The 23,933-nt window shown below is 40.9% G+C and overlaps 1 protein-coding gene across 2 annotated transcripts; it reads right to left on the reverse strand.

Annotated features, from left to right (window-relative positions):
- Positions 1–7,965: 7,965 nt before the first annotated feature.
- On the reverse strand, positions 7,966–11,018 carry LOC103710515 (protein kinase PINOID-like). Of its 2 annotated transcripts, XM_008796254.5 has the most exons (3): positions 10,605–11,018; positions 9,856–10,504; positions 7,966–9,072 (listed from the first exon to the last, which is right to left on the reverse strand). In XM_008796254.5, the coding sequence occupies exons 2-3, from the start codon at positions 10,458–10,460 to the stop codon at positions 8,361–8,363; spliced, it is 1,317 nt and encodes a 438-aa protein (XP_008794476.3). In that variant the 5' UTR covers positions 10,461–10,504; positions 10,605–11,018; the 3' UTR covers positions 7,966–8,360. The 2 variants fall into 2 exon arrangements, with proteins under 2 accessions (XP_008794476.3, XP_089781417.1); XM_089925291.1 differs by having other exon boundaries at positions 7,996–9,072; positions 9,856–11,018.
- Between the last annotated feature and the right edge of the window lie 12,915 nt (positions 11,019–23,933).

Below are 23,933 nucleotides of genomic sequence, written 5' to 3' on the forward strand. Positions count from 1 at the left end.
ACACACAAGAAAACTTATCAAGGGTCTAATTGGATTAGATCATGTTTGCAAGATAAACATCCTAGCAGGTGTTGCAAACCTTAGCTCCTGATTCGAATTGGATTCGAATCTGATTCGAATTGGATTCGAATCTGATTCTTAATTGATCTAATTTGATTAGATCATATTCTAATATGGGTTAGCCAAGAGTTAGCACCTAATTGGCTTGGTTTGAGTCTAATTGGATTAGATTTAATAAATCATTCAATCTAGACCGTTAGATCTTGATCCACCATTGGATGAAGACATAATGGGTCAAGTGAATGGCGCCTTGCATTGGAGCCCTTGGATCATCATCATGAAAGATCAAGAGGTGAGGCGTGATGGACATGTGATTAGCATGTGATGTTGACTTGGTCAAAATATGGCACCATATGAAAGGACATATCATTTGATACACCTCCTCACTTGATCTGCACCTCCTCTTATTTGATATGGCCCTTTAGATGATGCCCTTTCATGAGAGGATGTGTGGATGGGATGCATCCCTTGGAGATGCATCCCTACACCTATTATAAATAGGTTAGCACTCCATGGGTTTCATAATTCCAATTCCACCCCACTCCTCTCTTCTTTCTTTCTTACATTAGTTTCTTTCTTTCTAGCATTGCTTCTAGTGTGTCCTAAGCCAAGACAAGGTGGTCTTCTTTAGGACAAAAGGATTAGAAGTAATTTTAGAAGGCTAAAGGAAAATAGAAAGGAAGAAAAGCAAGCCATTAGAGTTCTTTAGAAGAATTCTGCATTAAGGATCAAAAGTCTTTGGAGCTAAAGTCTTGATCAAGTTTTCGTGTGGATCACCATTGGAGGGCGGACACTTGGACGCCTCGTGGAGATTGTACACTTTGGATTAGCGTTTGAGGTATTCTACTAATTCTGCATTTATTTTATATCATTTGATTGTAATCAATAAGGTAATCTAGGCTTAAAAGGGTTTCATGCATAGGGACTTTATTAAGAAATTTTTAAAATCCCTAGCTTCCGCTGCGCATTATAACATGCTAAAAACCCTTCATTCACCTCCCTCTTCGCATCTTCTTTTGCCTCCCCGGCTGAATTTTGCCCAAGCCGACTCGCTATAGGAGGCCATGATTTTCTCTACATTGGCATACTTTTCAGCTCGGGCCAACATCTCAATAAAATCTACAGGGAAGCATTTTTCCAAAGAAAAGATGAAACAAGAAGGCCTTAAACCGCCCTTCATTGCTGACATCCCGATTGACTAATCTAGATCACGGACTTCCAACGTCGTTGCATTGAAGCGGTTGACATAATCTCTGAGAAACTCTCTTTCCCTGTACTTGACATCGAGCAACGTATCGAAACTATGATGCTGTCTTCGTCTGGAGACAAAGTGCGCCATAAAAAATCATCCGAGCTACTTAAAAGAATGAATCGACCCAGGTTGAAGCCCTAAAAACTAGAATTGAGCTGCTTTGCGAAGAGTAGCAAGAAAAGTTTTGGAAAGCACTAAGTTGGTAGCTCCTTGCAACATCATGAGAGCTTTGAAGCTCTCCAAATGATTCAAAGAATCCGTGGTGCCGTCGTATGGCTCTACCTAAGACATTTTGAACCAAGGTGGGATCGGTTCCTCCACAATCTGCCGAGAAAAGGATGGTTTTATAGAGAAGTTGATGTCATTATTCATCCTCGAAGTTTGCCCCTTAAGGGCCTAAATTTTTACGGCCGATCTCCTCGATTTTTCTATTGAGGTCAGCTTCCCACTAAGTTAGGGGCTCCGTATGATGAGGAGATGAGAGACCCAGAGCAAAATTCTTGTCGGAATGGGGGTTTAGAGTATGTCACTTGCCATCTCGACCAGGACTCCTTTGTTGGTTATGCTAACTCTAGCAAGATTGCTCTGAGCTTTGGCGTTGAGAATGATGGTTGATTTGGTGCATTTGGCATGTTGGTTGTTGGGAGTGGCGGCTAGGCTGAATAGGTTCTGGTTGGACTGGTTCTAACTACATTGATGTTTGTTGTAAGCCCTAAACTGCTGCGGTCAAGGCCTGTAGCTATTGTATGAGCAGATTAAACACTCATTGTTCACAAGTGCAGCAGGCTGTACCGACGAGGCATGTTCTAGACTCTACCATGAAACCTATGAGGTCGGAGCATGGTGTTGGCGAGGCATGGGATGCACTGTGACTCCTTCGTGTCCTCATATTGATGTTTTATTCCTTTGTTTGGTGTCGGTATAGATGGCTTTCCTTCTAGCGCCAATCTGTTGCCACTAAAGCATGAACCGAGGTCAAAGTGTTACTCGGCTTGTTTTGAGCTCGGTGAGAACCGAACTTAATGAGGTTGAATGAGTCCGAGGTAAAGAAGAGCTGGTCACCTTCAAGGATGATCTGCAAGAAGTCTACTTGCTGAAAAATTTTCGACGGGGGACCCTCTGATGTCGAACTCTAAATAATAGAGAAACAGTGTGGGAAGGAAAAATATTTATTGTGAAGAGTCTCAAAATGAACTTACCTGAGGATCCATGACTACCACTTTATATAGGATACTACACTGTTCCATTATCTGATTTGGCGCGACGTGTCATAACTATATGGTAACGGTCGGCTGCACGTTAACAAAGTGGTAACCGTTCAGCATGAGCGGCATGTGGTGGCAATTACATCGATCATGCATTAACTGCAGTGTCACCATAACTGATGGTCTTTATTAGCACGAACAGACTAGCACCTTGATTTTCGACGAAGTTGTTAACGTCGATTAATACTGAGGTCAAGGGGGTCGGTTTAACCCGAGGTGAAAATATCATATATTTCTCCATCAGATATAATTCTAGCATTCACTTTTTGAGCTTCCTTCAGTTTCCTCTTCATCGACCAATACTCATCCAATGACTTCAAAAGCTGCTCCGAAAGTGCCTTGTTTTGCTCCTGCAGTGCTTGAGAGTCACCGCCAACTCCAATACCATTCTTCTTTTCCTTGTGTTCAGCTGCACAGACCTTTACTTTCTTCAGTTAACGTCTCATTCTGTGTCTTGAGGTTGTTAACGAGCTCCTCCACATCTCTGAGCTCTTGCACCTTCCTGGCGAGCTCGACGACCATGATGGCCTTCTCCTCCCTATGCATGTGAGCATGTTCTTGAGGTTCTTGCGATTGACTTGGGCCTAGCTTATAGCCCGACCTGAAGCCGACTAGCCTCGATGGCCCTTGAGCCAACCCAAGCCTACTTCTAGCCCGGATATCATTTGAGATGCTACTAAAAGAATGGTATGAAAGAAAAGGTTCTATGGAAAGAAATTAGCACATAGATTGATATGAGTTACCATTGCACTATTACTAGAATCCTAACTGAATAATAAGCTACATCTTGATTGGTAAATTCGTTACATGTTAAAATGAGCTTTAGATGATTTGCTATTTAGTAGGAGTTATGGCAGAAATAAGAAGGATCTCTAACATGAAAGCCGGCATGCTAAAGTTATCTTTCTTGATCATAAATTTAACTTTGTATGGAGAATTCACCCTTAGGTTTGTAGTTCGGATCTCAAGATGATTTGCCACTTATGAAAGATTGATGTCAAAGGATAGAATGATATGCTTCCAAGAAAATCACAAAAGGATTACATCATTAAAGTTTTATACAAGTTTAGAATTGTTGGTTATTTCATGAAGGGATTCTTCTCTTTCAGCTTTTATGCCTATTAAAGTCAGATACAATATTAGTTAATTACCTTTTGAAAGTTCTTTTTTAACCAATGACATGAGATTGAGGATGTTGACCGGACATCTAGCTCTTGATAAGAGCAAACAAGGAAGGAAATATGGATAAGGCCTCTTGGTAAGATAAACAATCATAAAACTTTAAAGATATCGCCGATCCATTTAACTTGTTTGACCCATTTAATAATTGAGTTACATTATAACTATTCTCTAGTTCCTAAAATTACATCTACTAGGATTCTAATTGCTTTTGCTTCTATTTTTAAATTTGAAATTCATCACATGGATATGAAAACAGCATTCGATAATGATAATCTTGAGGAAGAAATTTATATAGAACAATTAGAAGGCTCTACAATATCCGAGCAAAAAAATAAAGTGTGTAAACTTCTTAAATTCTTGTATGGGCTAAAATAAGCACCAAAACAGTGGCATGAGAAGTTTGATTTAGTGGTTCCATCTTATGACTTTTTCTATAAGTGAAGCTAATAAATGTGTCTATACTAAAGTAAATTGCAAATCATATATTATCATGTATTTCTATGTTGATGATAGTTTAATTTTTGGAACCAACATAGAAATTATTAATAATACTAAATCTTTCCAATCTAGATACGAAGGATTTAAGTCCAGCGGATGTAATCTTAGGAGTTAAATTTATAAAAGCACCATAAGGGATTACTATTACACAATCATACTATATAGAAAAAATATTAAAGAAATTTGATAAGTTTGGTTGTAAACCCTTGAGCACATCTTATGGCCATAGTGTACAATTGAGTAAAAATAGGGATAAACTAGTGGCACAATTAAAGTGCTCACAAATTATTGGTTCATTGATGCATGCTATAAATTGCACTAGACCAGATATTGCTCATGCTATAGGAAGACTTAGTAGATATACTAATTCTCTTAGTGCACAAAACTAGAAAGCACTTGATATAGTATTTAGATATTTAAAATGCACTATGTTTTATGGTATTCAATATATTGGTTGTTCCACTGTATTAGAAGAATATAGTGATGCAAATTGGATTATTGACTTAGAGAACTCAAAGTCCACTACTGGATATATGTTTAGACTCAGTGGAGCCGCGATAGCTTGGAAATTAGCCAAGCAAACTTGTGTCTCAAGATTCTCTATGGAAGCTGAGATGATTGCACTTGACAATACTGGTCAACATGCAAAATGACTTAAAAGTCTATTAATAAATATTTCTCTTACACATTGTGACAATCAAGTGACTATAGCTAAAGCTAAGCAAAAACACTTCAATGAACCTAAAAGGCGCATACGTCTTAGACAAAAGATATTAAGATACACCGAAAAATATGGAGTAATAACATTGGAGTATATAAGGTTTGCTAGGATTATAGCAGATCCACTAACTAAAGGACTTGCAAGAAAGCAAGTTATAGAATTAACGAAGGGAATGTGACTGAAACTCCTAAATTAATCATCCAATAATGGCAACCCAACCTTACTGATTGGAAATCCTAAAAAGAATCTTCAATGGGTACTAACAAGTTGTTTTAGAATGACAGGAGAAATATTATTTAATTCGGATATAATTACTCCACAGTTCTGTTATAGTAAAAGTGTTTTTTAATGCAACGATAAGAGGAAGGAGAATTATTTTTAATAGGTTCGTAGCTAATTGTGTTGGGTGTTCATCCGCTGCAGACACCCTTGAAGGACTCACCTATGTGAATATGGTTGTGGGGCCGCAACTTATAGGATTGGGCTCTCTAGATTACTCATGAAACTAAGATACTAATGTAAGGCCGAAAAGCATTAACCCAAATGGATCCGACAATAGCCAGAACTATGTGTGTGGCATGGAAAATTTGCATCAAAAAGACTAGTTCAAGACTATATTTATTATGGACTCTATAAATGAAATATGTTAACACTAAGTGAAAGTTCAAACCCATAAGGTATCTTTGCTTATTGTATAGTATTCTTAATTCAGATGTATTTTGCATGTGTTATATGATTTTCAAAATTTTAAATTATGTGGGGGATTGTTGGTTTATTAATAAAATATTTAATCCAAAATTTTGATATTTTAAAATTTTATATTGGATATTTATCTAAACATAAATCTAGTTAAATATAAAAGATTATCTTAGAATCCTAAATAACTTGGTTTTCTAAATAAATGAATTTAGTTTTTTATCTTTATTTCTCTCTCCTCTCCTAAAATTATACGAAAATTCAATGGACGCATCTTTAATTGTTTTTCATGCGGTATCTTAAAAAGAAGCGTAGAGATATTTTCTCTTATCATAAGATATTCCAAATGGATGCTTCACAAATAGATTTTTTGGGTGACTTCCGTAGATGAAGAGATGTATTCTCATGAATAGACGCATTTGATTTAATGGTGATCCCAAAGAATACAAACCTTGATGAATGGATGGATTATGTGAAGAAATATATTGAACGAAAGGATGCTTAAGCATCTAATTATAGTCACCCTTTTACATCTATAAATAGAAAAGAAATTGTACTTCCCATCCATCAGAACAACATCTCCTTCTATTTGAGTAACACCAAAATTAGAGAAAAAAATTAAGAGCACTAAGTGAGTGGACTCAAATGCACTCATTAAGCATTTCAGAAGAGCATTGTGTCCATACATAAGAGGATTGAGAGAGTTAGGTTGGTTCAATCAAATTTCCTGATTTTCAATATATCTGAATTTGGCTAGTTCATGGCTAGTTTGGGTTCGACTTTGATTTTCTTTCGTTAGCGTGCACTTTAAAGATGATACGAAATGGTTCGTTATAATTTAGAAGCAGACCCCCACCAACTATTTGTATTTGGACAGAAAAAATTCTATTCTAAAGAAAATGCCTTTCATAGATGCCTCAAATCAGATAACATCAAAAACTTAATTTATTTATCCACTATGCGTAGAAAGCCATTAATTAAATATTAAATAATAAAATTACATAAATAAATTTATAATATTTTAGTAGATAGACCAGACACTTTATGCTTGGATTTACATGGATTAACAAGGAGATATAACAGTTGAGTAATATAAAATTACATTTTATTAAAAATAACTACAGTTTTGGCGGTTGACTGATTAAATTTCTTATCCAGTACCTGTCCAAGATTAATTTATTCTCGAACCAAAAACAATCTAAAATAGATAGTAAATGGTACAAGGGGTAACACATGGTTTTATATGAACTCGTTTATTTCCAGGGATCAAAGAGTAGATCCGGGGGCATCTCTCGGGAGCAGAACCATCCTCCGGGCTCTGGACGGAGGGCGAGGGATTTCGTCTGGGGAGTCGAAGCCCCACGCAAAGGAATGCGAACGGCACCAAGCGCCGATCGATCCACCTCACCACCTCGGGCGGCGCTCCCACACTTCCCCCGGAGTACATATTAGCTCGCCACGGCGGTAGCAGCGCTACCTCTAGTAGGAGAGGCCCTGCTCTCGTACGTCCCTCATTATTACTCCTTGTTAACCCATCCCCATGCAAAATTAAACAAAACGTTTGAAGATAACTTACGCAAAAAATATAAAAAAACGAATACGAAAGCATCGTGCGTAAAAAGAAAATTCACTGCATCACGTGAGCGTCAGCCGTGTTGTACGTAGTATCACTTCATATCGAGGGGTAGCATCACTAGGTTTTGCAGAGGATCGTATGGTAGCCCTGCATCCCTGGCAGACAGCTACAGACTTTCTTTCCTTCTGAAAATTTATGATGATGGCCAAGGCTCAGGGCCTCGGCAACGCAACCAGGCTTGGGACTGGTCCGTCGCCTGCTCGCAATTTATAGTACCCAGCAAAACTTTATATATATATATATATATATATATATAAGCCCATGCGCCTGAGCCAAATCAATGGAACGTAGCACAGGTCTAAGACGTGACTGTGTGCATCAACAATGTGGTATCATACCATTTGGTTCAGGAATGGGTCCTTAAATCGGACCCAGTTCATTAATAAGCCTTTGGTGGCGATCAAAGTAAGAGAAAGTCAAACAACATTAAGACCATCCCAACATATACAACTACTGCAAAAATTTTGGTGCAGGAGGGGCCGCCGTCCGACACAGACCATCCGAATGCCAAATCTGCCAGATTTGGCTACTGAGTTCGAAAGCTTTTAGACTTGGAATTAGCTGTGACTAGCTGGGAGTCTAGGTACTGTATTAGCGGCCATAATTGAGGGTTTGGAGATCGAGGCAAGGTGCCTGCAAGTAGTCTCCAAATCATTAATACTTTGTGAAAGGAAAAATAATAATTGTTTGAAGAACAGTACGCATCGAAGATCGTGCAAAATATTTATAATTGTATGTACTTCCGAGAAGGCTTGTTCATAAGTCAATGCCCCTATACATTCTGAAGCTTAATAATTAACCCTCCCCCACACCTCCCCGTACGTAACTGGATTCTTTTCTACTTCACAGAGGGAACAAGAAAGAACGGGCGAGGAAAAATTCCAGCTCCTGTCTCCCGGTAATAACTAGACGTGGCTAGCAAGTCTTCCACACGTGGCGACTCCCCATTGGGCTTTAAGATCGCGTGCGCTGGAACCAACCGGAATACCACGTCAGCCCGTTTCCTGGGTTGAGAAAAAGAGCCGAAGCCTGTGGTCGATTCGGTTCATATTAGAAATAGTCGAACCGGGCCGGCTCCAGACGCTCGCGGCACGGTTTGGCCCCGGCTGGACCGGGAATCACCGGAGGCCGATAGGAGCGGAGGAGAGCCAGGTTCAGGCCTTCGAAGAACGGATGGGCTTTGACGTCGGCAGCTCCCCCTTTCGAACCGAGACGGAAGGCCGGGTCCTTGACGAGCAGACCGGAGATGAGATCCCGGGCGGTAGAGTCGGCCGGGCCCCTGGCCGCGGGGAAGGCGAGGGGCTGCTTGACGATGCTGCGGAGGGTGGCTTCGTTGGTGGGCCCGGCGAAGGGGGTGCGACCGTAGAGGAGCTCGTAGAGGAAGACGCCGTAGGCCCACCAGTCGACGGCGCTGCCGTGGGACAGGCCGGAGGCGACCTCGGGGGCGACGTACTCGTGGGTCCCGACGAAGGAGCAGGACCGGGCGGCGACCGGCTCGGCCACGAATCGGCGGTCCGGGAGAGAACCGGGCGGCTTGCGGGTATGGAAGAGGCGGTGGGGGAGGCAGGAAGGGTCGGCGGGGGCGGTGGGGTCCAGCGGTTCGACCGTGGGGGATGCGGTGGACTGGAGGGAGAGGTCGAAGTCGGAGAGCATGATGTGGCCGTCGGATCGGATGAGGATGTTCTCGGGCTTGAGGTCGCGGTACACGATTCCCAGCATGTGGAGGTACTCCAAGGCCAGCAGTACTTCCGCCGCGTAAAACCTGGAACGGGATTTGAATACGGGCATCAGCGCGTTTCCGGAAACAAAAAAGGAAAATTTACGGCTCAATAATGACGACAGAATGGGAACAAAGCGCCAAGTGGACGCATTTCTGCAAGGTATGGGGAAAAAAAAGTTTGCAGGGTTCCTGAGGACAAAACTTTGGTGATGCAGTGTGAAATGGACAGGTGAGGGCAGGAATTTGTTTGTTTTGAAAAGATACTATCATTATAATATTTATTTATTATTATTATTATTATTATTATTTTTTACTACTAAAAGAAGGTGCAGAGTTAGACATAACGGCCGTTGTCCAGAGCTAGGGTTTATGTAAAGCAGATGAATCACACGCTGTTGAAGCAATGGCCACTGATCCTCATTAAAAAAAGAAACTGCAGCTGTTAATTCTGTCTATGATTTGATGTTTTCGCTGCTTAGGTCATAACTTAGCTGTTAATATTAACACTTTACTCAAGCATAAAGAGGTGGTGTCATTAAATCACTGCTGACCGCCGAGAGACCGAGTAGTAACAGTTAGGAACCATAACGGCGTTAATGGAATATTATTACTTTTCGCTTTAATAATTTTAAAAAATAAAATCACTAAATTTTGACGGAAATTCAAAAGTGAAAAATGGGAGGAAAATATGAATCTTACCGCTTGATCCGTCTGAAAATGGAGACAATAAGCAGAAAATTAATAATTAAAAGGTAGATTATCTCTCTTTTTTTTAATTGGAAAAGGTAAAAAAGGAGGAGAAGGGGAGAACTGTTCTTTTCCAACCTGGCGGCGGTAACGGAGAAGCGGAGGCCGGGCTGGCGGTGGCGAAGGGTGTGGAGATCGCCGCCGCTGCAGTACTCCATCACCACGCACGAGAAATGCGGCGAGGCGTCGAAGTCGGCGTACAAAGTTGGCAGAAAAGGGTGGTCGAGAACCCTCAGAATCCTCTTCTCCGTCGCCGCCCTCTCCAGCTTATTCTTCTTCCCCAGCGCCAGCTTGTCCACCACCTTTATCGCGTACTCGCACGCCGGCGCTGCCTCCGGGCACCGTGGCTCCTCCCGGAGCCGGCATAGGTAGACGGTCCCGAGGTCGCCGCTCCCGATCCGGCGTATCAGCTTGAAGTCCCGGGCACCGAGCCGGGCCGGGAGCCGCGACCGGATCGCCGCCCACGCGGGGTCCGACGAGCGGTGGGGCTTCGTGGCCAGCCCGGAGGGCGAGCAGGGGCGTTGGCCGCCGGACGAGTCGGTCGCCGGCGCGGCGGCGGCGTCGAAGGAGAGGCGGGAGACGCTACTGCTGCGGTCGCAGCTCCCGCCGCTCATGGAGCTCTGGCTGGAATTTAGTGTTTCGGAACCGATCTCGCTATCGGAATCCGGCGGCAGATCGATCATCTTCACGTCCCGGGTCGCAGACTTCCCGGCCTCCACTCCGAGCCCTTCAAATCCAACAATAATCTCCAAAATCTACTATTCTAGCTCTACGGTACCAGGACAAGGGAACACAGAAAAAAACCAGAAAAGAGGGATTTTTTTGACCTTTCTCCGTGGAATCAGATACGAAGAAGAGCAGTCGCGGACATGCAGCGATTCCTTGCAACAGATGAAACGATTTTCCAATCAGACACCGAGATCACAGCAACAAAAAGAGCAGCATTCTATTCCCCGCTCAGACAACGGAGAGAACATGGTCAAAATAGAGAAAGAACTCGGAATAATTCGCTCCTGTCCTTCCCTTTTCTCGCTCACATTCATGAACGGGAACATCAAAGGAAGCGCATTGACCCAAATGGGTTCGTTGCTCTCCTTCAGGAATAAGGAGGGGGAAAGCAGAGGCCACTCCAGTGTGCTCGGATTCTCCCAGAAAGCTTACACAGTGAGACCTCCATTAGAACACCTCTCTTCTCTCCTCTTCCTCTCGGGATGTTGCTGGCCTTGTATGGGGAGGACGGCTGGGTATTTATACCAGCGGCGTAACGAGGTCACATGCGGTCTTTCAGTGATCCTTTATAAACTAATTAACTAGTCCTGATTCGATGGTTAGTTTAATTCGAGGTTAGCTTAAGGTAACCGGGGTTACTTTGGCACATGCAAACTGCTTTCTCACACGTGCGTCCCGCGGGTGGCCTTTTCAGTGCCGTTTATACCGCCTGACCAGACACGTGTGCCAGTGGCGGGATGGTAAATAAGTGAGGGGGGACGATATCAGCTGAATAGGACGTTTGCATGCAGAAAGGAGGGGTAGCGTGGTCAGTGTAGGGGCAAAAGTGGAATTTTAGTTTTTGGAGTTAATGAGAGCAAATATCTAATTAATGGACCTGATGAAATTGGTGGAGGGAAAAAAAAGAAGAAAAAAAGGAGAGACTGATGCTGACATTTATATCTTTTCTGAATTTCGTATTGTCATTAATATAATAGAACTTATATATTAATTAAAATATATATTAATTAATTACATGCTATAAAATAATAGTTTTATTACATATATAAATATTATAACAATTGAAAACAAATTTATATAACAATTGGAATAAATATATCTAGTATTCTTAATTTATTTACTGTAATATAAAAATTATGCATAACAAAAAATAGATCAAATAAACATATTTTGAGTTTATTATAATAATTTTATAATTGTAATTTAGTTTTAACTCAGGCAAGTAATATTTTAATGGCATCACGAAAGTTTTTGACAAATCTATATAATATTTTAAATAAAATTTACCATATTATTATATTATATTTTCATAATAACTCGAAATAGATTAAAAAATCTATATGCGTGTAGATATATGCTATATATATATATATATATATATATATATATATATATGCCGGAAGAAAATCTGCTTAGCCAACCCATGCAATCTATTATAGTCGAATATATAAGAATATATTTTGGTAGCTAGGAAGACAATAAATTTCTAAAAGCATAGAATCCAAACTCTCATAGGAAAGGAAGAGAAATTTATATAGCTACGCAAAATCTTGCATAGCCAGTTACTGCAATCTATTACAAACAAATATAACTTTGGTAACTGGACATACTAGAGAATCTAAAGCTAACTTAAAAATCCAAACTTTTGGTAACATAGAATTAATCCAAACTTGTATAGGAAAGGAAGTAAAAATTATCAACACCCTTGATGAATCCCCTCATTAGAGGAGCATACAAATGAAATACTGTTTAGACAGGTGAAGAACCAACCAAGACCTTTTTATATTGCCAATGGCTCATGGACTATTGGTCAGTGGTCAAGAATAGTCTTCTTACATAATGAAGGCCAAGTTTTTGGTTTCTTTTGTAATAGCTTCATTGAACTATTAAGCATTTCTAGAACTAGGTTGTGTCATGGGAATGGTTTGCAGTGGAGTAATTTAGTAGAGTGCCCGTCAAATTGCCTTCAATCTTCAATTCACTAGGAGGTTAGAACAATTCTTAAGGTTAGACCAGCATATAAACACCACATTGAGTTGGGTGAACTAGCAACCACTCTATAGCTTTCGCATTTTTCTCAAGACGTATAATATATAAAATAGTAGGTCCTAAATATAGATCAAACATGTTTAAGAAAAGGTCCACTAGCCCAGACATTAGCTTCATCACCATAAGACAAAGACGGTGTCAAATTAATTTATCTTATATTGGCTTAATTGCGCTCAATTATCAAAAATTAAAAGATATATATATATATATATATATATATATCATATAATTTTGGCATGAACATAGTTTTTAGCTGTTCAGTTTATGACGATCACATAATTATATGACCCTTAGAAGATTTTCTTTATCATGGAATGTTTCTGAAGTTTTAATATTTACCAAATTTTTGAAAGACAAGAAATTAAAGCAGGGCTAGGGCATGATAAAGCACTGAAATTAAGTAAATAATGATACAGAGTAAATAGCCTAAGCATGAAATAAATTAAACATGCTAAAAATTAGAGATACTCCCATCAAATGATCAAGTAGCATGGAAAATCATAAAGATAGAATAATCATAAAAAGATTTAAGATGAACTAAGTGATTTGAGGGTCCATAATCTTAAGGAGGTATTCAATTGCTTGGGAAAATAAGAATGACGATATCTGATTAATTGGGTAAAATAGGCAAGGAAGGATTTTTCTTTTTTGTAGTTTAAGGATTTTTCTCCTATTTCCAGCATGACTCATTCTCCAATGACTACTAGAGAATCTAAAGCTAACTTATAACAAATTGGGCATGGGATGAATCTGGACATTAAAGACAATGGAAACCCAGGATAAACCTAGAAAGTTGTGTTAAATTATTGAGATTCCTTTCAACTTTTGGAAAAACTAAAATTTACAAGTAATGAAGTTATTTTGATAGAGGAAGAATCCTTGACGACCTTTGTATTTGAATTATCTTTTTGATTTTCTTATATGTCACTATAATGAAGGTAACTCCCAAGCAATTAGTTTACAATAAAATTAACTTGCACTCAACTTGCTGTAATGAATTAATGCAACTCCCCATCCCAGAGCAATCTCCTGGCCAGATTTGCACTCAATCTTTTGAACGGTAGGGGGAGCTCTCTAATTACACTATCTGGATATGCAACAAGGGACTTCATGTGCAACCAATTAGTCCTTTCTCACATTCTAGTCCCTATCTTCCAAAACCTAACCATGAATGCAGGACCAATTTAAAGAATGACATATTAAGTTGAGCATAGAACTTGATAGCTTCTTATTTAAATTTTGATCCTTAATGCTAACTGGGTGCCAGAAAGGGACCAGTCTTGTTTTTTGAGTGTATAGTATGAGTTACATGACACCAGGAGAGAGCTTTAGAGCAGAAGAGTATAACAATATTCTCAAAAGCAAAAAAATTAGGTGGCTAGTTATTTGTAATGCCGATAATTACTAAGGTTAGGATTAACCATTAGGGGCACTAGATATTTTATTTGTTTTCATGGATCATATTAAATGGGACATGATATCGCAATCTAGTCAGGTCTTCAAAAAGGAAAAGAAAGGAATAAGGTGAGTGCAAACTATTCAAAAAGTTAAATCCAGCCGCATCATGGCCAGGAGACTGCTCTGGGATAAGGTTTTGGATTCATGTCAAAAGTTCTAAAAAGAAATGGACATCAAATAAGAGCCATTTCCAATCAGGCCAAAGTTCCATCCAGATAATCAAATATTGTTTGAACTTTCTACATCTATTAGTTTCAGCTTTCAATAATTAGGTTTTGTCACAATATCTTTATTTAAATCTGCATGAAATCTGGCAGTCACAGTTATCAATTCAGTTTACAATAAAATTAGGCTTCTTAGATTTGATGGCAACATTATTTATTTTTATGGCCCAGCCCATGTTTGGCTGGAGCTAGTAAATAAAGTGCTAATTGGAGCAAATGTTGGTGGAATACTAATAACATGGAGGCAAGTATCAATTCCATGTGTCTATAATTTAATATAATCGATCGTATTGATCTCTTTAAGACGAACCGATGAGGATTCGATGCTGTGGCAGCATTCGCAACTGTGTGCAGCCCCCGCCCATGTGCGGCGACAAGCGGCATTTCATTTGCAGGATCACGGGCCCTACATTAGGAATGGCATGGAGGTCCACATTGGGATTTAATATCTTAATGTCTGTAATGATCAATCTTTATCTTATGGTCACTGGATATTATTTGGTTATTTTGGAGGGGATAAGTTGTGCAAGAAAGGGCCCTTATTAGGTATATGAAGGCAAAGTTTGTCTAGGAAAATGCCAACCAAAAGTACCTCAAGTGGAGCCAAGCCTGAGGAGAGAAGATATATTCCTCAATGAAAGAGGTTGCCAGCAACTCATCCAAATTAAGATGCTTGTTGGTTTGCTTAAAGACAGGCTTAGAGCCCTCCCATAATGCCTGCTACCAGCTACAAGCACAACTAGACTAAAATACAAGTGAATCAGGACAAAGCCTTAATATAATACAAATGGTTTGGGCCCAAGAAGAGAAAAATTGCACAGCTGAAAGAAATTTGAAGGCAAGATAAAAGAATGCTGTCTCTAGCACTGCAGGGAAGTTGTCAAGTTGAAAGGTTCTAGAGAATCAAAATTGGAATGTTGAAACTCATATATGCGAATCCACACATGCATTCCTCGATATGCCATCGCCTCTTATAAACTTTGCATATTTCTTTCAAGCATGGCATGAAATAAAATGATCCCTTGCTACAGTGTTTGATAAACTACCTGAGAATTTTGCCTCCCAAATATACAAAGATCCCTTGCGTGACAAATATCGAACTACAATACCCCAGTTGATGTACATTTGTAGTGGATGCTAGCTCGGCAAGATCTTTGCATAATTCTTTCAAGCATGGTCTGATATAAAGTGATCCCTTGCTACAGTGTTTGATAAACTGCCTAAGAAATTTGCCTCCCAAATATACAAAGATCACTCACATGACACATATCGAACTACAATACCCCAATTGGTGTACGTTTGCAGTGGATACTAGCTCCGCAAGATCTTTGAAACTTCGCAAGGTTGGATAAAAAATTACAGCAAATCTGCTCTTTCTAACCATTAGGTACAAACAATCCAAATTGAAGATAAAACACCACAATTCACTGGTTAAACCAAAAGTAAGGATCTCCACCTACGCAGATAATTAAGAAAGGAGAGCAAAAGACCTCTTTTTTTCCGAATTTTTTTTCTGAAATTATCCAAAGAAATCTTTTTCTGAAATTCTTTTGGTACAGGTTCTCACCAAGTTGATGGCACCTTGATGCATATTGAGTGTCATGTTAACCATTTGCTACTTTGTTATTATTTACTAGGCTAGCTTCTATCATAAGCCTTTAGTTTGACAAAGGAGACAAAGCGTCGACACAAGGGATAGGGATGATTTGAGGAGCCTATCGCATGCTTCCAAATCGTTCACCGAAAGAAAACGTGACATGACTAAAAAAATAGTACATGAAAAGATAAGCACAATACTATGATAAGAATTTTGAGGGGAAATAACCTTCAAAGATCTTTTTTGGAAAGAGGAATCACGTGTCTAGTGATCCCGATCTGTCAGGGTCTGATGCTTCTTAAAAAAAGAATAAGTTTCAAGGGGTTTTCTTTTCACAAATTTCTTACAATAATATTGCCACCAAAATAATTATTATGCGCCCAATCCGAAATCATAGGTCAGGTCGCGACAATCATTGCATTATTTATAAAATTTCCTCCACTAACGTACAACATTCTACTATAATATTAAATGCATCCTACTGAAAATAATTTAAGTAACTAAAAATCTAAAATTAACTTAATTAATAAATTTAACTGATAAATAAATTTAAAAATTCTTATACATTAAATTTTGAATCATAGTCTTCTAAAAAAATTATAATAATAATACTAAATCTAAACTTCGTTCATACTGTCGAAGTTCGCTTTTAATCCTATTCTTTAGCAGTATCCACATTTGTAATTAAGTATTTGAATTGGTAAAGGAAGAAAGAATGGATGGATACTTTAATTAGATAATTCATGTAATAATATAAGATACAATAGTCAAATACAAATTACCATGGATCAATATAAAAATATTCATATACAAATTTCTTTTCAAAATATAAATTTAGAAAATTCAATATATTTCAAATATTCATATACATATTTATAATCCGGGTTGAAATAAATTACATTCAACTTAGCAGTCTTTAACTATACTCATATTTATACTGTATTGTTAGGCAAGAAGTAGAAACAAAACCGCACTTATACTCTACAGAGTGAGATGAAATACTGTATTTATACTCTATGATGTGGGCTAGAATACCACAGTTGTACCCTATGACGGGTTAGAAATAGAACAATAAACTCGATAATAGTTAGATTGCTAATACATAACCTCTAATTGGTTGGGCCTATAGTATAGTGAGATTAAGAGTTCAAATCTGATATGTATTAGGGTTCTTTTATAGAATAGTGGATACACCATAATTAAACCAAAATATACATGCACAATGTAAGTTCAATAAACATAATAATTTTAAAAAAAATATTACTTCAAAAGTACATATTTATTTTTTGTTCAAAACACAATTTCATAAAATTTATACATCACATATATATCAATTGATTAATAATTTATTTGATGTCAAAAATATTATTATATAAATAAAATATCTAGAAAATGTAGATCATTACTTATTTTTTAGAAACGATGAGCAGACAAATCTAATTAATCCTATGAGTATTATTTAAAACCTAATATTCAAATTATATTTTATCAATATTTAGCCGAGACTAAGTTTAAAATAGAGACCCCAAGTTTTTAATGCATAGGATTGAACCAAGTGCCCCATGAAAATTAGGTTCCTAAGATGAAAGGCTGGCTGGGATTGTATTGAACATGGAAGAAGGGTTTGCTAGATTTGCCAATCACAAGAGAAAGGAAGAGAGATAGTAAAGAGAGGAAGAGGGAGAGATAGTAGAGAGAGAAAGATGGAAGAGGGAGAAAGAAACTAAGAGAAGAGGGCAGTATTTTTCCCCCTCTCTCTCTCTTTCTTCTTATTCCTTTCTTTTATTAGCTTTTTTTTTTTCTTCTTGCAAAACAAAGGAAGACGAGGAGAAATGGTGGCCTATTGGTGGTGGCTAATAGTTGGAAGCAGAAGACCAACCAAAATTTTGGCGACAAGTGTCAACCACAAGGATCGCTGGAAAAGACAAAAACATGATCGGAGATAAATTCCAAAATAGGGGATCTTTTTCTATGGCTTGTTCCAAGGAGAACTTGGCTAACGGTAGAGGCTTTATATAAGGGACGGAAAAGTGACTAGGTCACTTACATCAGGTTTCGGCAATGGTTTCCTATGAGCACAATAAATTTAATCGACGGATTCCAAGAGGAGAAAAGAAAGGAAAGGGGGTGGAGGTTGATGGTGTTGGGTGGTTGGACTTCAAAGATGAAGTGGAGTGGCTCTCCTTTCATAGAAATTTTTCTAGGGTTATGTCCGATCTCGACGACTCTAGAAGTTCAACTCCTAGCCGGAGTCCACGGAAGGAGAGGGAAAGAAAACTTCTGATGGGAATCTTCTACCATCACATGGAAAGCACGTTTTGTTTTCATTGGCTAGGCCAAATCCAGATGGCTTGACCAAGCCTTCACAATAATGGTGAAATTTGAGATTTTTTAACATCAAAATAGAATATCTCTTAAACAGCCTAAGAGAATGTTATTTCCAATCAAAGCATCCTTTCTATTTTTCTTACACCGTATAAATTGAATTCCTAGCCTAAACAGATTTCAAGGCTTTCCTAATTTAGAGCGTTAATGTTCAGATTAATTATAACCAATTCTACTAATGTAGTGGGGTTTGATTGCTATGAGACCTGAGTTCAATCCCAGAATGAGTACTTGAACCGCCCCAATCAAGATATTACAATGAATCGTTTTTTTGGCCAGAGAACTGCTAGCTTAACCGTATTTTTCATCTCTAAATCTGTAGTCCCTATAAGAATGACAACCCAAAAGTTCAGTCTCTCAATTCCTTTAGGCTACCAATTTGCGTCAATTCTCTTCCTCCATCTGTTTCTTTAGTTTCTCTCTTTTCGCGCTAGTCTACGAGCTCTAGGGTTTTAGGACTCCACACTTTGCAACAAGGCTCGCCACCTTTGTTGTTTATTATGCCAAAGTAATTTCTCACATGACACCAACCAAGAAAGTGGCACATAGGACCCATTTATCCATCCATGTTACCTCTTCCCCAAATGGACAACCAAATGTACATTAAATTTATAGCCCTTATTCCATCATTTATTTGTCAAGTCATACCTACACAATGGCATGGTTTGGAGTTTGTGGGATGTCCAATTTTAAATGCTCAATCTCTCTCAATGCCCCACTTTTGCCACTTCTAATCTAACATCACCATCCAAATGATCAGCTCTTCTTTATTATTGCAAGCTATTCTAAATCCTAACAAAATTTGTTGCAGAAGATTTCCATCAATTCGATTGCAAAATTAGGTCTCTCATTTGTAAGCTTTGTTCCTTAAATTCTTCAACCAAACAAAAAAAACTACAACTTTAATTCATACCCCAATCACCCCTTCATGTGGATGGACCCTGTCCACAACCAGCCTAGCAATTATCAATTGTTCCAAAGGAGAAACCCCAAGGCAGATGACAATGGTGAATTGATAATTGTTAGGTAACATGGCTCCCAAAACACAAGCTTGTTATATATAATGGCACGCATTGTAGTCAATCATGGAAGAACTTTTTAATTGATGAACCCAAGAAAGATGAAGGGGAGGGAAAAGGCAAGGAGGAGCAGAGAAAAAATAGACAGCCCCACCAATATTCGCGCTGCTTTGATAGGGGGACAACGGTGCAAAACCATGTCACCCCCTTGAAACCCCTTCGCTTGGTAGCACACATCAAAAGGGAATCTAGACTTATTTTTGTACTTCGTAAATATCTATAATATAGCATGGCAGTTCAGAGATTCATGTGTGATCGAAAAAAGCAAATCTAAGGAATAATCCCTCCTATCACCATAGAGTTATGGCTATACGAGGATTTAGTCCCATATTAATTAGTTGCCAAAAAATTTTTAAGTGCTTATATAAGACCAAAGAATCTAAATAATGTCTTTTGGCTATTTTTTTTTAATAAACTTTTAGGTTATTATAAATGGTATATTTGACTTTTAGCAGGGTCAGCTCAATTCTTAGGCAACTGAGGCGGTCGCTTAATGCCTCGGCCCCCCAATGCATTTATAGTAAGTTTTAAGGTGAGTATCCAAATGCATTGAAGCCCCTAAATATATTGAGGGTCTCAAATACTACGTATCTTTATAGCTATAAATGCATTGAGGCCCCAAAATGCATTTATATTGGGACATATCTCTTACTTAAAGAAATTTATTATCTCTTTTCTTATTTATGCATTGAGACCTCCAAATATATTTATGTTGGAACCCTTGAGTTCGCCTTAGACCCTCAAATGCATTGAGCCGCTCCTGACTCTTAGCATGACGATGATGCCAGTGCAAAGCTTAGATGAGAGAGTATGTAAGAACTCGTACATTCTTCCATATTTATATAGAATAAAAAAAAAAGTTTCTCTCACTTTAAACTCATACTTCTCATCTAAGTGAAGAAACTAACATTTTCAATATCAATTTTTTGCTTTTAAAAAATAATTATTTAGAAGGTCAACCGTATTTAGAACCATAATGTATCCTGTATCCTCGCATTGGAAGCTACATGGGAGGGAGAGATGAACAAGAGTTATATCTTCTAATTTTTTTATAATCGAAAGGTGCCGTGGACCTGAGGCGCCTCAAGAGAAGGGGCTCCGACCAATGGCGATGATGGGAGGAGGGACTCCGGTGGTCCCCAGCACGATCGCTCTCATTTTGGCGTTTGGTATCGCCGGTCAAGATTGGAAGGGAGTGGGCCGACAGGCGGTGGTCCCCACGAGGCGCCGCTCCCGACGCCGGACGCCGCCCGTCCTGTACGGATACGACGACCCGTCTGCGTCTGTCTCCCTGACGTCAGCGCCAACTTTTTTTTTCTCTCTCTCTCCCAGTGGATGGCTATCTTCTCGCCACCTTCCTCTGATACCTCGCTGCAAACCCGGATTTTCATTTTGTTTGTATTGGAATGGGCCGTGCAGCCCAGCGAGATACATCAAATCTCAGCCTGATTACGAAGGACTGATGAAATCTGAGATATAATGACAATATATTTAAATTAATTATTTTTTTATTTTTAAATAGATTTTGTAATTAATAAATTTTGAAATTCATGTTCAAGTCTAGCTGTTAATCTAAAATTTTTTATGTCAATCAAGATTTTGATATCTTAATTCAAAGATACCATATCTTGAGAATCTTGGCCCCTCCAAATTTTCCCACTTATCAAGATAAACCAGATCTTCCTTCATTTCGGGTTTAGCCATTCAGATAAGGTTCATCACAAAAAGATCCTTGCTATCCGTATTTGATACGCCATAGGCTCACGGGCCAAAGACAGGAAAAAGTTAGTGCTTGCTGTACTTCTTAAGACCACTGGATCGTATATAAAATATTAATTTTTTGATATTATTGATCTAGTTGAGGGAAGAAAGTAATTTCTTTAAATCTTTCAAAAAATAATAAAAAATATGATAATTGTTGTTGGGGGAAAAACCCCAAGTCATACTGTTACGGAGGCACTCGGCCAAAGAGCGCCGACCGGAAAGACGCTCGGCCAAAGAGCGCCGACCGGAAAGACACTCGGCCAAAGAATGCCGACCAGAGAGCTGCTCGACTAAAGGGTGCCGACCAGCGAGGTGCACGACCAAAGAGCGCCGACCAGAAAGCGCCAAAGGACGCCCGATCGAAATAGCCAGTAAAGCTGCTCGGCCATTAAGAGCCGACCAGGCAGAGCCGACCAGGCAACGCCGACCAGAAAGGCGCTCGGTTAGAAGATGCTCGCTCAAAGGGCGCCGACCAGGAATACTTCACCCCGCCACAGGGTGCCCCATTGGGTGATCAGCTCGGCTCGGCACCTCTGCCGAGCCGATGCCTTAACCAAGCACTCAATCCTCCAGGGGATTTGACAACTCAACTACAACTTGCCGCCTGCCATTATCTCTAGCCATCAAGGCATAAGATCTCCGCAGGTATCCGGCACGACCTGCCATTAATGCATGAGACTCCCTCAAGTCTCCGATGCACTCAGTCATTAAATGAACACGGCTCAAGACGATCTCCGGATCAATGAACCGTCAGAGCGTATGGCTCTTCCTGACCGCCGGTTCATTCAGCAATTAATGCACTCACCATCCACGGACCACAGGCCCACCACGGCCGGCGGTTCAACCACTCCAACAAGTCCGATCGACCGTGACAGCTCCCTGACTCCGGTCCGATTCGGCTTTATCCTCCACTACGCCATTAATGGGCCAAATCATGCCCAATTATTACAAAAGGGACAAGCTCCCTGTCACCTCCTAGGTAACGCAAAACCCCACTATAAAAGAGGAGCCTGGGGGGAAAGAAGGGGGGGACACCATTGATGACATCAAAGCTTTTATCTTTGCTTCATCTTAACAAAAATATTCTGTGCATACACTCTCTCTTCTCCTGCTCTCTCCACATACTTGCCCCCTCTGACTTAAGCATCGGAGGGCCGGCGCCGGGGAGCCCGGCCACCGGCTTTTTCTGCAGGTCCGGCCCCCCGCCATTGGAGGACGCAGTCCGCCGGCGCACCGCCGTCCGCCTCCTGTAGCAGCGGAGCTCCTCCTTCCCCGGCTTCACGGCGGCCCCCGGGTCCAATTTCCAGCAACAGTTGGCGCTAGAGGAAGGGCCCGAGTTCGCTGCCATGAAGCTAAGGAGCAAAGGGGCTTCCAACGCCTCTCGACGTCCTCCACCAAGTCCAGAACACTCCGTCCGAAACTCACCACCTCCGGTTGAGTCGGTTCATCAAGTTCGGACGGAGCAATTCGATGCCCTGGTACAGCAAGTGCAGGTATTGGCTACCGCCGTTCAAAACTTGCAATCCAGGGGCATTCCGGCGGCACCGCCTCCTCCGGCTCCAGTCCAACCGGAGCCTCCTCCGAGCGAATTTCCCCTTCAAGGCCAGGACTCTCAGGTCCAGGCCTCCCTCTGGAGAGAGCACCCAGCCAGAGGCCATGGAGGCTGGCCACAGCCTTCAGAAGCAGAGTCGGTTCCAGGGCAACCTGCGCTCGAGCGAACCGCTACAGCCACCCTCCAGAATAATGAACTCGACAGGAAGGTCGAGAAGCTGGAGCGCCAAATTCAGGCGCTCCATGGAAGAAGGTTGGGGTATGCCGGCGACTTCGAGTTCAGTACGAAGTCACCCTTCTCCCCGGAGATTGAAGATGAACCGGTCCCGCAACGGTTCAAGATGCCCCAGGTGGAGCCTTACAACGGCAAGACTGATCCCCTGGACCACCTGGAAAGCTACCGGGTCTTAATGACCCTGCAAGGAGCCTCGGAGGCCATGATGTGCAAGGCCTTTCCGGCGACGCTCCGAGGACCAGCCCGGCTCTGGTTTACCGGGCTGAAGCCGAGTGCTGTCTCTTCCTTTGAGCAGCTCGGCAAGCAGTTTGCTGGCAATTTTGCCGCCAGCCAGCCTCAGCGGCGAACATCCGACTCCCTCCTCGACGTCAAGCAAAAGGAGGGAGAGTCCTTCAAGGAGTACTTGGACCGGTTCACCGCTGCGACATGGGAGGTCCGGGAGCTCGACCAGTCTATCGCCATGTCAGCACTAAAGACTGGAGCCCGGTCCTACAGATTCCTCTTCTCGATCGAGAAGAGTTTCCCCGCGGACCTCACCGAAATGTTCGCCCGGGCACGAAAGTACGCCAAGGCGGAAGAGGCCGTGGCTGCAAGGCGGAGCGAGGCTGAGCCAAACCCCAAGAAGAGACGCCACGAGGAGCGCGGCCAGCGCAGAAGCCCGAACCCGAGCCCGAGCCACCAACAGAGTCGACCCCGAGTTTGACATGGACTTTGCATGTCGATGGCTCTTCAAACTCGGGGGGTAGCGGAGCAGGACTTATCCTTACCAGCCCAGAGGGGGTGGTCGCCGAGCAGGCCTTGTGCCTCGAATTTCCTGCTTCCAATAACATGGCGGAGTACGAAGCACTTGTCGCCGGGCTCAAGCTAGCCAAGGAGCTAAGAGTGAAGGGCTTAAAGGCCTTCAGTGATTCCCAGCTCGTCGTCAACCAAATCGTAGGCGACTTTGAAGCCAGAGACCCGACCATGCAGAAGTATCTTCAGAAGGTACGGGATCTCGTCTCGACCTTGGACTCCTTCCACATTCAACATGTTGCCAGGTCGGAAAATCTCAGGGCCGACCAGCTATCAAAGCTGGCGTCCTCTCG

The sequence above is a fragment of the Phoenix dactylifera genome, chromosome 9 (genome assembly GCF_051530095.1).
Source record: "Phoenix dactylifera cultivar Ajwa chromosome 9, Ajwa_hap1_PhDact_Kaust_v1.1, whole genome shotgun sequence".
In the NCBI taxonomy this organism is placed as follows: Eukaryota; Viridiplantae; Streptophyta; class Magnoliopsida; order Arecales; family Arecaceae; genus Phoenix; species Phoenix dactylifera.

What these genes read in the sequence shown, in the direction of transcription:
- LOC103710515 (XM_008796254.5), bottom strand. Translation starts at nt 10,460, where the DNA reads ATGATCGATCTGCCGCCGGATTCCGATAGCGAGATCGGTTCCGAAACA. An exon ending in TTCTCCGTTACCGCCGCCAG is followed by an intron (nt 9,073 to 9,855) that starts GTTGGAAAAGAA and finishes ATCCCGTTCCAG; the next exon opens with GTTTTACGCGGCGGAAGTAC.